At 47.1% G+C, this 14,133-nt stretch overlaps 1 protein-coding gene across 1 annotated transcript in view; it reads left to right on the forward strand.

Moving 5' to 3' along the window:
- Nucleotides 1-14,133, forward strand: part of Tmem132d (transmembrane protein 132D) — a 614,141-nt gene that overhangs the window by 525,755 nt on the left and 74,253 nt on the right. Inside the window, exon 5 of the mRNA XM_051161423.1 lies at nucleotides 13,707-13,850. Coding sequence (XP_051017380.1) covers nucleotides 13,707-13,850 — 144 coding nt within the window. The remainder of the gene's footprint in view (nucleotides 1-13,706; nucleotides 13,851-14,133) is intronic.

Below are 14,133 nucleotides of genomic sequence, written 5' to 3' on the forward strand. Positions count from 1 at the left end.
CACAAAAAGAGTCCATCTGAAAAGTGTGATATATTTTCATATTCAGTTTAATTTCTTTTTTTTTTTTTTTTCCCTGTTTGGTCTAGAACGTTCTCCACACACACTGGCAAAGTTGTAGCTTTTATCATCTAGATTTTGCTGTTTTTATTTGAGTCCCCTGAAAACAGAAACTTGATTGTGTTTTTTAAAAAAAAAATAGTATTAACAGGCTAGAGGGACAGCTCAGGGTGAAGAGTACTTGCTGCTCTTGCAGAGGGCATGAGTTCTGCTCCCAGCACCCACGTTGGGTGGCTCCTACCTGCCTGTAACTCCAGCTCCAGGGGATCCAGCGCCTCCTGTGGACACCATGGGTACCTGATTCCACAGGCACATGACACACAGAAAGGCATATGCACACTTGAATAAAAATGAAATCTAATCAAAACGCATCATCTCTTTTTCCTCCCATTCTGTGTTTCCCTTTATTTCAGAGTGTGTGCCTCCTGTGCACAGACTTGATTCTGCTCTCACTAAAGAAAGAAAAGAAGTGTCCAGTAACAAGACAGCAACACAGGAGCATGCAGACTCTGTGGTAGAACGTGTTTGTTGAATTTTCTTCATTCCCCCTATTGTCTCCTCCCTCCAACTCCTCCTGCTCCCCTTCCCCTCTCAAATCCATCACCTCTTTTATTATTATTATTATTATTATTATTATTATTATTATTATTATTATTATTGAATCTGCTGAGTCAATTTGGTGTTGTTCATATATGGATGCACTCACTTGGGGTTTGATGATGTATCAGGGGCCTCATCCCTGCAGAACACTAACTCTTCCTCTCCTAGTAGCCAATAATAGCTTATAGTTCCTCAGCTAGGCATGGGCCTTAAGGTACTTGCTATATTCACATTAATAAGTCAGCTGATGTTGTCTTTGCCTTCTGTGTTGACTGACCTAGCTTGGACCATGTTTGTGAACACGTGTTTACGGGCCTCAAAGGGGCCTAATAGGATCATCTTTGAAGATACTCATCTTCCTGGGTTCCAATCCATAATAATCAATTCAGAATCAAAATCTGGGGCTAAGATCAACCTGACACTACATTTGACGACTACTACAAAATCATGAAAACTGACTGCTTCCTGGGTCTCCCTCGGGGTGGAGGTGTGTGGGGGTTCTAATATGTCAGAATAGAAATCAGGATCAGGAAGCTGATACTTCATCCACCTGGGTTGCAAATCATTCCCACAGCCCCTACCCCTCAGGAATCCCAAGATCCCAGAAAGATACAGGGAGTTGTCTCTGATGTGCCTGTGGTTTCTTATATAATGACAAAGCTCTTGCATGGAGCTGGAGTCACCACCCCAGTCTGCTAAATTGGAGCAAACCTGTAACTTGGTGGAACTGAACCCATGGCCTTGGGCTCCCCAGCTGAGATAATCAACCATGGATGCTTGGTTGAATGGGTATGGCTTGCAGCCCTCCTGTAGAGTCCAGCTTAATTAAGTCAAAAGCAAAAATAAAAGCAGCAACGGGAAAGTGATGATGGTGTGGCTGTCCCACTGAAGGAAGGCCGTGCTATTGATGCTCTTGTACCGAGCCAAACTATGAAGGAGCTTACTCACGCTGTAAATATTCAGGGTATTGTACACATTATGCCTTGTGGATATGATGAGATTTTCTTATTGTAGCTAGGAAATGTGGGGCCCTGGAGCTGTCTACCAGTATCTACCAGTTTGCAACATGAAGCAGAGTACCATGAGAATAAGGCCATGGCATAGATTATCCATTAAAAATGAGAATTGATTAGAGGTGACCTCATGATGGATTCAAGAAACATGAGTTAAGTGATAGCATGTCCTTCAGTCTGACAGGCCAGAAAGGCTTGAGTATCCTGCTTGCACTTGACAGTGGCAGGGAAACAGGAGCTGGATTCACGGGGGAGAGGGGCTCGGCAGCACCCAGGTGAAGCTGGGCCTCTTGACTTCCCTGTAAGAAATAACTTGAGATAAGCCAGCATGAGGCAGAGTTGAAGTTTATTAAGATTGTGTGTGTGCTGAGTTCATATGTGCACCTGCCCTGCTGTGTCAGGAAATCCCATTTCCTTGTAGTTACCCACAGTCTCTGGCTTTTTACAATACTTCTGCTCCTTTGGCAATGATGCCTGATCCTTGGGTTGAGGGTGGGGGAAAGGGCACAAAATAGATGTCCCATTTAGGGCTGAGCAGTCTGGGGGCTTTTATTCTCTGCAGCTTGACCAGACAGAGGACATAGTTTCATTATGTGAGCATTCAAAATTGTGTCAGGCTGGACTGGCCCACTGTGCCTAATTCCCAGATGTGTTTGGATCAAAACCATGAGTTGCTGAAGGGTAGAGCCACTTGCTGTATTGCGTGGAGTGGGATGTGCATGGAGTGTGATACAGGTGGGGGGAGTCCCAGGTTGATCAATCCATTCATAGGAAAGGATTATAAGCACAGCTCAAGTGGACCTTGGACTTGGATTCCTAAGTTTTATCTATGTTTTGTATTTGCTGCTTTTCTTCACTGTGACAAAAGCACCATAATCAAGGCAACTTCTACATGGAAGAGTTTATTTGGGCTTACGGTACCAGAGGGAAAGCCCATAATGGTGAGGGAGACCTGGCAGCAGGCAGCTGCAATGAGAAGCTGAAAGCTCACATCTTCAGCCACAACCAGGAAGCAGAGAGAGCAAACTAGAAAGGTGTGAGGCAGGAAACTCTAAAAGCCCCATGTCTAATGACCTATTTCCTCTAGTAGGACTCGGCCTCCTAGAGGTTCCATAAACTTCCCCAAACAGCGCCATCTTCTGGGGACCATGTTCAGATACATGAGCCTTTTGGGGACATTCTCCAGCTATCATGGATTGCCTGCCTCAAACCCTTTATTGGGGAGGGAATGTAAGGATTGCTCCTCCCCCTCCCCCTTTTTTTCCCTTCGATGCCCATGACGTCATCTGACTTTTACTTTCTCTGGGGTGAGGACAGTGGTACCATGCTCAGGAAGTAGCAAAGAATAGTGACTTCTTGGTGGGGTAGGAGGACCCCACCTGCCAGAGGTCATGGGGAGGGGAATAGAATGGAAAAGGGAGGGTGGGAACAGGAAGATAAGAGCAAGGGGATTACAATGTAATGTGAATTAATAATAATAATAACTATTATTATTATTATTATTATTATTTAAAAGAATGTTGACTTCTCCTTGCACAGTCCAAAGAAGAGAAAGATGGCTGGCAACATGTCCACTTGGCCAGTGGCCCGGAGTGCCTTATGGCTGACTCAGCCCTGGATTGATTTAGCTGCATCTCCCACTGTAATCTTCATGGCATCCGCCCTCCTTCAATTAGTGTGGGCTGCAGACATGCAAATTCATTTCTTTTTACATTAGCCTAAGAAAAACGTAATTAAGAAGTTGTCTGCTGAAGTGGGGAGGGGAGAGAACATAACGTCTCCAGGGGCCAAACTGAAGATGACTTTTGCACTCAGCACTGGTGGGGATTAGCCACGCCTCGGCATCCTCATTAGCATAGATGATCAGTTCCTGCGCTCTGGCCCCCACGTGGGGCTTGCTGAAATCCTTGGGGCTTGCAGGACCCAAAGAGGCTGCGGCTCTCGACAAAGCCCACTTTCAAAACGGCCCCTTTTGCAAAGCACAGCCTTGGAGCGGCTCTTTGATGTTTATTAATTCTGTCTGCCCTTCCCAAACCAATTGAATTAATTCCTTAGTCTCATGAACCGTAAAACTGATACGCTTCTCCAGGCGCACGGAAAATTCTGTCGCCTTTGACAATTTGACATGCATTTTTCTGTAGCAATTGAGAAGTGGATGAGAGCCCTGCTCGGTTAAAGGCTGCGAGCAGAGCTTTCCCCTGGCTTCAAAGAGTAAGACTTCACGCCATCAGGAAGGACCTATCAACACAGATTAAGAACTCATACTATGTTTTGTGGCACTGCTGGTTGCGGGTTCTGCGTGAAGGAGAAACTTCATTTAAGAACCGTTGTCAACATCCACAGCTGTCAGTTCGTGATCTGTGTGAATTCGCTGAACAGCAGTTAGTCACATTGTTACTTCCCTTATGAATCACTGCACTTAGTGTTTCTGACACAAACAGCATCTTACTTAAAAGCAAGATTGGGCTTGAGAGACGGATCCGCAGGTAAAGGCGCTTGTTCCCTTCAGAGAAGACCAGTGTTCAGTTCCCAGCTCCCATAAGGCAGCTCACAGTCCCTGTAACTCCAGCTCCAGGGGATCCAACGCCCCCTTCTGGGCTCCACGGGTAACAACACACACACAGGACTAAAAATTCTTTAAAAGGGAAAGAGATAAAGGAAGCCCAGTTGTTATTCCCTTATCCTTTGTGTTTCTTACAGACTTCCCCTTTAGCTGTTGGCTGTGGCATGGTTTGTTTCCTGGTACATTACTCATGCGCTACTATTCTAGAAACTTCTAAGCCAGGAACCCAGACTCAAAACATCCTGGAGAGTCTTGATTCAGCCTATGCGAAGAACGATTAGGCTCATAGAAAGCAGCTGTTTCCCCCACCAGAATCAAAGTCTGGATATCTGGATCCCAGCACATCTGCATGGGCGACTCTGGTTTCGCCCATTTCTCGGTTTTGAAGTGGGTGATTTTGCTGCTTAGGTTTTGTCAATAAGCTACAGTCATGCTGGAAGAGGCAGCCTCAGACTAAGGATTGCCTCCATCAGCTTGGCCTGCAGGCAAGTTTGTAGGGTAGTTCTTTGATTGATGGTGAAGTGGGAAGGTCCAGCCTACCTGGGCAGGTGGTCTTGAGCTATATAAGAAAGCATGCTGAACAAGCCATGAAGAGCAAGCCAGTAAGCAGCACCCCTCCGGTGGCCTCTGCATCAGCTCCTGCCTCCAAGTTCCTGCCCTGCTTGAGTTGCCACCCTGCCTTCTTCACACAGACTGTGTGCTGTAAGATGAAATAAACTCTTTCCTCCCTACGTTGCTTTTGGCATGGTGTCCTATCACCGCAACAGAATGCAAGCTAAGGGTGTGGTCCTTTGAAAAGCCTGAAGACTCAAGGCAAACATGTCTACAGGCTAGATCCAGTCAAAGAATACATGTTGTTTACAAGCTTAGCGTGCCAGCATTTGAGGGGAAGAAAAAAAAGAAAAAAGAAAAAAAAAACCCTGAAGCATCTTCATCAGAAGTCATTCTGGTCTACATTTCAAAACTCAGTGCTGAGTCAGGATGGGGAAGAAATATGCACATGCCACAGCGGGGAGGAGCCTGCTGGCATCAGACTACATGGACCCAGACAGACAGACAGACAGACAGGACTACCCACAGTGTGATTCAGTTCATGGGATACAGTCATGAAGGAGAAATCCATGGATAGGAATTAGGTGACTGGTTGAGGCTGGAGGTGGGGATATGTGAGGACAGCTAAAAGATACACAGTTTCTTTTGGGTGGGATAAAAATTATCTTTAAAGTGTAGCGGTGTTGCACAGATCTGTGAGTAGGTTAAAAGCCAATACATAATGACTCTAAAGGAGTGGACTGTGTGGACTGTGAATCCTACGCTAACTGTCCCCATGTGTTCAGTGTGGGACTAAAATTGGCAGACCTCAAATATAGGGGGACCATATTTGGAAATCAGGAAAGCACCTGTTGAAGTTAAAAAGTCAAATTTATGTCGACCCCTTAAGAGCCTCCAGGGAGATGGGCTGTGCTCTTTCTATTCACTCTTTTGGCTAGGTTATTTTTTGTCCTGTTTTTATGCAGTTTTGCTTTTAAGACAGGATCTCCTGTAGCCCAGGTTGATCTTGAATCTCTCTGTAGCCAAAGCTAGCCCTTAACTCCTGATCCCCTCTGTCTCTGCCTCCCAAGTGTTGAGCTTACAAGTTTGCACCAACACACCTGACTGTTGTGGGTTTTGTTTTGTTGTTTTATTGTTCAATATCCCACCAGGTTTGGAGGCCATGCACTCCGTGGTACCTACCAAAAATTAAAAAGGAAGGAATCTGTCATTTATGGTGTGTCCTGGGTCACCCAACCATCTTTAGCCTCACACATACAGTCAGAGAAGCAGCGGGCTTGCCTCTGCTTCTTGTCGATTCCTCTTTATACAACTGTAATCTTGAGGGTGAAATTGGCTTAAAGCTTTAAGCTCATTAGCTTGATTTTGTCTTCCTTGTGAAAGGGAATTCACACACCCATTGTGTGGGGAAGAGGATAATCCTGCCCAATACAAGCAAGCACAGGGGTTCAAACAACCTACTAACAAGGGGGAAGCATTGGGGGCATGGGGAGCCAATCCCATTTGGTACCATAGATTTATTCAGAATGTGCTTTCCTGGTAGAGTTGAGGTTCTTTTTATTATCCTCAGTTTGCTTCTATTGTAGCAGCTAATACAATAAGTAAAACACACACCCTCAAGGACCCCAGAAGTGCACAGTCCAGCGGTTTAGCAGATTTCTAACCTCAGTCCATGGCAGTGACATAGTGCCCCAGGTTACCCCCTAAGTCAGAAACTCCTTCTTGAGGGATCTCAGTCGTAGTATCTAATCAGTTTAAGGAGTTAATTAAACAGCTGTCACTCTGATGCTTAATTCCCAAACTAGATGCTAAGGAAGATTTGAAATTAGCTATGCAAAATCAAGACTTGCTATGGTGATGCTGGGAGAGTTGTTCAGCAGGCTAGGATATACGGAGCCTGAATCCCTGAGAGCAGAGGGTCGTGGGGGGTACCCAGAAAGTCCTGGGAGAAATGCCTGCCTCCCTCGCCTGAGGCCAGACAGTTAGGCAAGAGGTCATAGCACCACTGTCTTTGTCAGACATGAGCACAGTCTACCAGGAAGAGACTTATGGTGCACCTGCGGGTCACCGTACACGTGTTTTGTTCCAGTTTTCATAAAAGGTAGGCCACACAGCAAAGTCGGGATTTCACATAAAAACATTAACTCTTGGCTCCTCTGCAGAAATCTAGACATGAACAAACTGTCCCGATGTCAAAAAGGTTGCAATTGGCTGGGACTAAAACTGTCCCCTTTGAGTCAGGTGTAAGAGTCTCCTTATCAAATGACGCGATCACCTCCATCCCCAGGCACAGCCTGAGCTGGGTCCCCAGTTCAGCTACTGTCAGAGGCAAACTGTTTAAGAAATTCTAGTCCCTTGAGATTCTCAGGCTGGGACCTGGAGGCTCTGAGAACCCCATGGAGAGGCCAGGAGGGGAAGCAGTTGAGGCAGGTATCCCTCCATACCCTCCTGAGGGGAAAAATGTGGATTGGATGAGCATGAAACAGGACAGGAGGCGAGGTTTTTGTGTTTCACTCACCCATCTTCACTGGGAGCCTCTGATGCTGGGGACACTGCTGCAGCACTTACCATGCACGGATGGGGAGCCTGGATTCAGTCTCCGACTTGATGCTGCAGTAACACAGCTGAGCCGACTCACACAACCCCCAGAGCACCCATGCAGTGCAGCCTGTGGGGCTCAAAGCCTCCAGCTGCTCATTGCTGATGAGATGTTGTTATCTGTCCCTGGTTTGAGTAACAAGTCCGTGCCTTGGGGAGGGTGCGTGTGCAAAATGCATGCTTTTAATCCTAAAGTCAGCACCTATCTGAGCAGTGGCCATGGATGCTGAGAGACACCAGGAGGGCAGGGAGGTCCCATTCCCACCCTGCTCTAACTCCTGATGGAGTCCCCTGAATGTTGTGCTAGATTGTCTCTCCTTCTATCCTCATCACTCCCTTCTCCCTCCTCCTCCTCCTCCTCTTTTTCCTTCCCTCGTCTCTCTAGCCTTTTCCTTTTGCCAAGAGCATACCGGATCCATATAAGTCGTTGCATACATTATGATACAGTTAGTAATAACCAACCTTATTGAAAAGCTAGTAACATCAATCACTCTTAAGAGCTGAGCTCATTTACTCACGCTGTTCCAATGGATGCAATGTGGAAGCGAGGCTGATGAGAGCAAGGTGCAAAGTGATCTGATGACTTACAAAAAAGCATGCATGCATGCAGGAAAGGGCAAAGCAGGGACTGTGTAATGCAGGAATGGTAACCCAGACGCTGCACATTGACACACGAACAAACTCCTCTAGACCATCCTTGGCTTTCAGAATAAGGACACTTAGCTCCCAATAGCTCACATTACCTCCGCCAAGGTCTCTTTGTTCATACCCCGCCCCCAAGCTAGAAATCCTATTTTCATTTCTGCTCCCAGAGGCCAGGCATGACTGAAAATCTAGTCATCAGGTAGAGTCAGCAAAAGAAAGACCAGCATGCTTTGGGGCATCACCAGTCATCATATCCTAAGGGCCTACACACACACAACCCTCAGTTCACCCCAGTAACTTGGCAGCATTTACAAGATTTATCCTGCAGGTGAGGAAACAAAGGCACAAAGCTGCTTACTCGTTTTTCCAAGAGTCACAGAGAAAGCAGGAGCAGGAAATTAGGCTCCCGCAAGCTGGGTAGTCATCATGTGGCAGGCTAAAGGATGGCCAAGCACTCTTATCTCTCAAGGTGGACAGGGCATCAAGAGCCATTAAGCATGCGCACGTAAAACACCAGTCATCCACCTTCATTTCTGCTCTAGATCTGAGTAGGTGGCTCCTGTCCAGGGTCCCTTGTCTGGTACAGCGAGGTGGCGTCTTGGAATTCTTCCAGAGACCTCATTAGTCCCATATCTGGTAGGTTACTGGTGTGTTTCTGCTATGCCTGCCAACCAGATCCCTCTGTATGCAACTCAGGATCCCTCCCAGCAAGGCAGCTGATTCCCAAGAGTCAGTCTTCTTGGGGAAAAGCCAGGTGAAACCTGCATTGCCTTGTATTGTTGCATCACCTCAGGATTCACACAGAGCTTTCCAGACTCCATCCTTGTGTCCCCGAAGACAGACTCAGCCTTTCTAGGGCAATGCCAAAGAACTATCCAGGAATCAATACATGATCTTGTTTCCTCCTAGATTTACTGAGTTTTAATTGACAAGAAAATGCTCTACAGCATGCAGGGTGGTGTTTTTAGTTACATTCTGAAGTGAGTAGATAATAGAGCCATCAGCTCCCATAGTTTGTTTGATATTGTTACCAGCGTTAGGACATGCAAGCCTGGCTCCATTGGCAGATTTCAAGGATCGAGAACATCCTCACCAACCACAGTCACCCTGCTGAACATCAGATCCCAGAGCGTAACCATCTCCAACCTGCAATTCGTAGCCTCCTCTATCTGATCTCCCCAGTACCTGATTATAACAGTTTCCTTGAAGCAATAGGCATATCCAGTAAAGAGACCCAACCGAGAATATGTAATGTGACCAAGGAGAGAGGTCCAAACACATGAGAGACAGTGTCTCATGTATCATGCTGTCATTTGGTTCTCGTGTGATGATTAATCCCAAGTATCAATGTGACACAGCCTAGAGTCACCTGAGAGTCTGAATAAATGACTACCTGAATGAGGTTGGTCTGTATCTATGTCTGAGAGGGATTGGTTGTTCTTACTTGAGTTGATTGAGAAGAGAAGCCCCAGCCCACTGTGGGCAGTACTAATCCCTAGGCTTGGGTCTTGGGTTACGTGAGTAGAGAAAAGTGAGCTGGGCAGTCACTAAACATACATGGGTGCATTCTCTCCCCCGGATGTGATGTAGCCATCTCTCTTAAGATCCTACCACTGTGATGGAGTCTAACCAGGAGATTGTGAGCTATAAATATACACTTCCACCCCTAGGTTTCTTTTCCCAGAGCAGTTTATTACAGCAACAGCAATGAAACTAGAGCAGTAGATTAGATCTAAAAATGGTTCCATCGAGACAAGGTTATATACAGTACACTATTTCAGTGCGCAGGAGAAACGTTCACAGCACGGGCAGGAGAGTTGGGCTCAAAGGGACATGGGGAAGGGAGTGCTTGTGGACCATCTTTTCAGGAACTGTCCAGCAGGCATGATGTTTTACAACAGTGAACCTGTGCGGCTTTGATAAAGCAGTTAAAGGAAAAGAACATAGCCGGGTGTGCCTGGGTGGCACCAAGAAGCCAGCCTAAGTGGCAGTCTGCTTAGCTTTTCAAACTCGTCCTCCTCCCTGTTAAGTGGAGGGATGGTCTTATTTCAGGGCGAGGGCTGAAATGCAGAATTGTGTGTGCTATGGTACTGCCACTTAACCGAGGCACACCTCCCGCCCCCCATCCATTTGATGGAACAGAGAGTGGTTTGTAAATCTGTATGTGTCACAGGCATCAGACTGAGTGATGCTCCCCGCTGGCAAGAAGAGGCACGGGGGCTTATTTATGGCCCTGCAGTCTTACTGCTAATTAGATCTACTATCTCTCTGGTCATCTAATAACTCTCTGGTGTTTAATGTGGTACCCACGAAAACCTCCCAACTCATCACCCTGACAGCGTTCACTGCTTATTGAGGGTGTGTGAGTCCAGGGTGGTGCAAACTTCAGACAACAAACAAAAGGCAAGGACAGGGTGGTGAGTTATTGCTCTGCCTCTTAGGTTATGGACATTTGAGGGGGAAGTTGGGGGGCTTTAAGAACTCAACCACACCTAGGAAAAGCATGCTTCGGGGAACACTGGGTCACCAAAATGACTTAAGCTGGGTCTGCCTAAGAAACTGGGACAGTGGGTCATCTAGTGCATGGAGTACATTCTGGGGTTGAGTGTTGTATCACTGAGAATAGATCAGCTTATGTGGCCATGACTTTGAAATCACACTGAACTAGGACAAGAAACCCCTGGTCACTCCTCCTACGTACCAAGGTCAGCAGGAGGCTCCTCTCCACGAAAGGGACTTGGGTGACCTTGGGAGGTCATCTGGAACCTGATTCCTTCAACCTCGTGCATTTGAGCGTTTGACCCAATAAACCCTTTGATAATTTCATATGTGTATAAAGTGTACCTTGGTCATATCCACCACCACCTCCTCTCCTCCCCCAGTATGTCTACACCCACCTTAAAAAACAAAACAAACAAACAAACAAACTCCATGTCCAATGAAGGGTGCTTACATGTCAATGTGTGTGGGATACTCTACCAGTGGCTGCACCCCTGAAGAAAAATGGCTCCCTTTCCCCCAGGCATCATCAGCTATGAATAACTCCTCAGCTAGGAATGGATGAAGCCTCATGGCCCCCTCCCGTGTCCATGCCGGAATGTGCCTGGCTTGATCTTGTGCAGGCAACCTTAGCTCCTGCGAGGGAGTTGGTGTGTTCATCAGCCACATCTTGTCCTGAGGACAGATTTTCACATCTCTCCATCCTCTGGCTCTTACAGTCTTCCTTTGTCTCTTCTCAATATTCCCTGAGCCTTGTAGGGGTTGATATCGATGCCCCAGTTAGAACTGAGCCTCCCCAGCACTCTGTTCAGTTCTGCTCCTCTGTGTTGACTGTCACCCACTGCAGAGAGAAGCCTCCTTAACCTTGGTTGACAGCAGCCTCGATCATCAGTCTGCCAGCAAAATGGAGGTGGCTATCATTTCTCACAACTGGTAATAATGCAGTTGACCCAAGGGAAGCATCTATAGGGTGGGCCCAGCAAGATGGCTCAGCACATAAAGGGCTTCCGGCCAAATCTAACAATTTGAGTTTGATTCCAAGGTTCCACATAGTGGAAGGAAAGAACAGATTCTCAGAAATTGTACTCTGACTTCCACATGTGCCCATTCTCTCTCCCCCCCCCTCCCTCCCTCCCTCCCCCACCTCTCTCCCTCTCTCTGTCTGTCTGTCTCTCTCTATCTCTCTGTCTCTGTCTCTCTCTCTCTGTCACTCTCTGTCTCTGTCTGTCTGTCTGTCTTTCTCCTCTCTCACACACAATATGCATACTAAAACATTTAAAGTGTGTTGGAAGGCCTTTGCATTGCCTCTAATTTCAGGAATGTTGCAAAGTGGAGCCTTGTCCTTTAGGGTGAAAATAGCATATGCCAGCCAAGGCCAAGGCTCATCCAAAGGAACTGAGAAGCTGTGAGCCTCGTGAAGGAGGGAAGTGAATCTTATGTTAGGATCAGGGTTGCCATAAGGAAGGTGGTGATGCCGGTTGAAGATAACTTCTGCTTCTGTCTTCCTGTAAGCTACTCACAGACCGTTCTGACTTCACATAAAATTCACAAGACTACTTACAAGCTCTGTCCCAAAAGAAGGTGCCTTAGCGCCCCAGGTCTTGAATTTAGAGCAGGGGGACCCTTATTCAGTGGCTGCAGGCCAAAGTAAAATGGCTGCTGAGTCAGATGGCACCCAGCTGACCTTACACACACCCAGCTGTATCCTGTCATTCCTCCATCAAGAAGGGCCAGGCAAGCTCTGACTTTACAGAATGCAACGGGGCTTGTTGCTGAAAGGCCTCATGGGAACACTGCCAGAGAAAGAGAAGCTGCAATGGCACTGACATGCCAGGAGCTAGGGCTTGGAGGCTATGGCTGTGCAGAATCTGAGGGACGTTACGTAGTGTGCTGGGAGCTAGGAAGTCCTGAGTGACTGGGTGTTCTTGACATGGCCTCAGACATGTCAAAGACCCAAGAGCCTCAAACTCCTGGGAAAATATCAAAGCCTTCCAGGGATGAGGCGCAAGAGAAGTGCAAATCTTTCTGGTCCATGTGCAGATGTCGACAGTGTGTGCAAAAATGTCCACCATAGTTTCCCCATAATGTTTATGGCCTGAAGTCTGCTCTCCAATGGACACTGATCCTACTTACATTAGCTAAACCTGCCTCTGTGTTTGGCTGTATATAACAACCCTGCCTCCTTGTTCGTCAGTACACAATAATCCCACATGCCTGTTCAACTGTATATAAACAAGGTGCTGTGGCTTGTCTTTCAGAGAGCCCAGCCCACCTGATCCGAGCTTTACAGTGTGTCTGTGTATTTGTCTTTTCTTCATTCCCTCTCTACCCCTGCCAGCTCAGTCGCTGAAGCCATGCAGCCTGGTCAGCACCTTCCAACATTATTAAGGATAGCCAGTGTAGTTTTTCAGCCCAGTACCAGACCAGTTCTACTGCACCCTACAACTAGGGCACATGGTGAGCCAGGGACAAATCTCTTGTCTCACCTCTAAAGGAAAAGTTTAATAGGAAAAAAAAATGTATGCTTTTATGAGTTCTCAGGAGTGAGTGAGTGAGTGAATTTTATGCATGCATGTGCTGCATTGGAGGGGCTATGGCCGTGTGAGCTCAGCCACAATAGCATTCAGTCGCCAGACCCCAGGGAAAGCCTGGTAAGTCACACGGAGTGAAAGGAGAGAACAGAGTGGAGCAAGCAAGGCCCCTCCCATCTTCTTGGTGGCCTCACCAATCTCAGCTCTTATAGGTTGTAACTGGTGTATACAAGGTTAGAACTATGTAGGTCATTAAGACAAGGATTCAGAAGCTGGAGTTCACCATACAAGTCTTACCTTCATTTCCCTCTTGGGGAAAATCTAAGAAACTGGAATGTTGCCTGTCTCATCTGGTGATGTGAAGGTCAACAGGGTCAGTACCTGCAGTACTCTTATGAGAGTGCTGGGTACATAGTAAAATTCATATGCACAATGTTAGTTATGAATTTACTATATCACTATCTCCATTGCATCCTCTCTACAAAATCTGGTTGTCCACAGAAGTGCCTCTCAGCAGCTGGCTGTCATCAACACTTGGCTTCCTGTGCCCAGGTGAAAGGCCAGGTCTTTTGCAGGGAGGCAGGAAGAGGGATCCAGGTGACAGGTCATCTGGGGATTAGATAATGGATAATATGTTTGTTCTTCCAGGAGGCTGAGATCCTGAACACGGCCATCCTCACTGGGAAGACGGTGGCTGTCCCTGTGAAGGTGATCTCGGTAGAGGAAGATGGCACAGTAGAAGGTCTGTCGGACTCGGTGGAGTGCAGGTCATCTGATGAAGACGTGGTTAAGGCAAGTGGTCAGTTCCTCACCCATGCAGAGACCCATAGGTACATGAGCATGGGTGTTTATCCCCAGCTGGGATCTGTAAGGTCTTCTGGGTTCTTCCCGTTGTGGTTTTTCTGCAACTTAAATCAGGAGTGTCTCCCAGCCCAAAGACAAAAAGAGCAAACGCTGCTCTAGCCCCCACCTGGGCTGTGGTGCCTTTCTTCTGAGCCTTTGTCACCTGACTTTGGTCTTTTCTCAGACCCTGGGAAGCGGCAAGTGGGACGTGGGGACCACATACACCCCCTCA

The sequence above is a fragment of the Acomys russatus genome, chromosome 19, assembly GCF_903995435.1.
Source record: "Acomys russatus chromosome 19, mAcoRus1.1, whole genome shotgun sequence".
Lineage (NCBI taxonomy): Eukaryota > Metazoa > Chordata > Mammalia > Rodentia > Muridae > Acomys > Acomys russatus.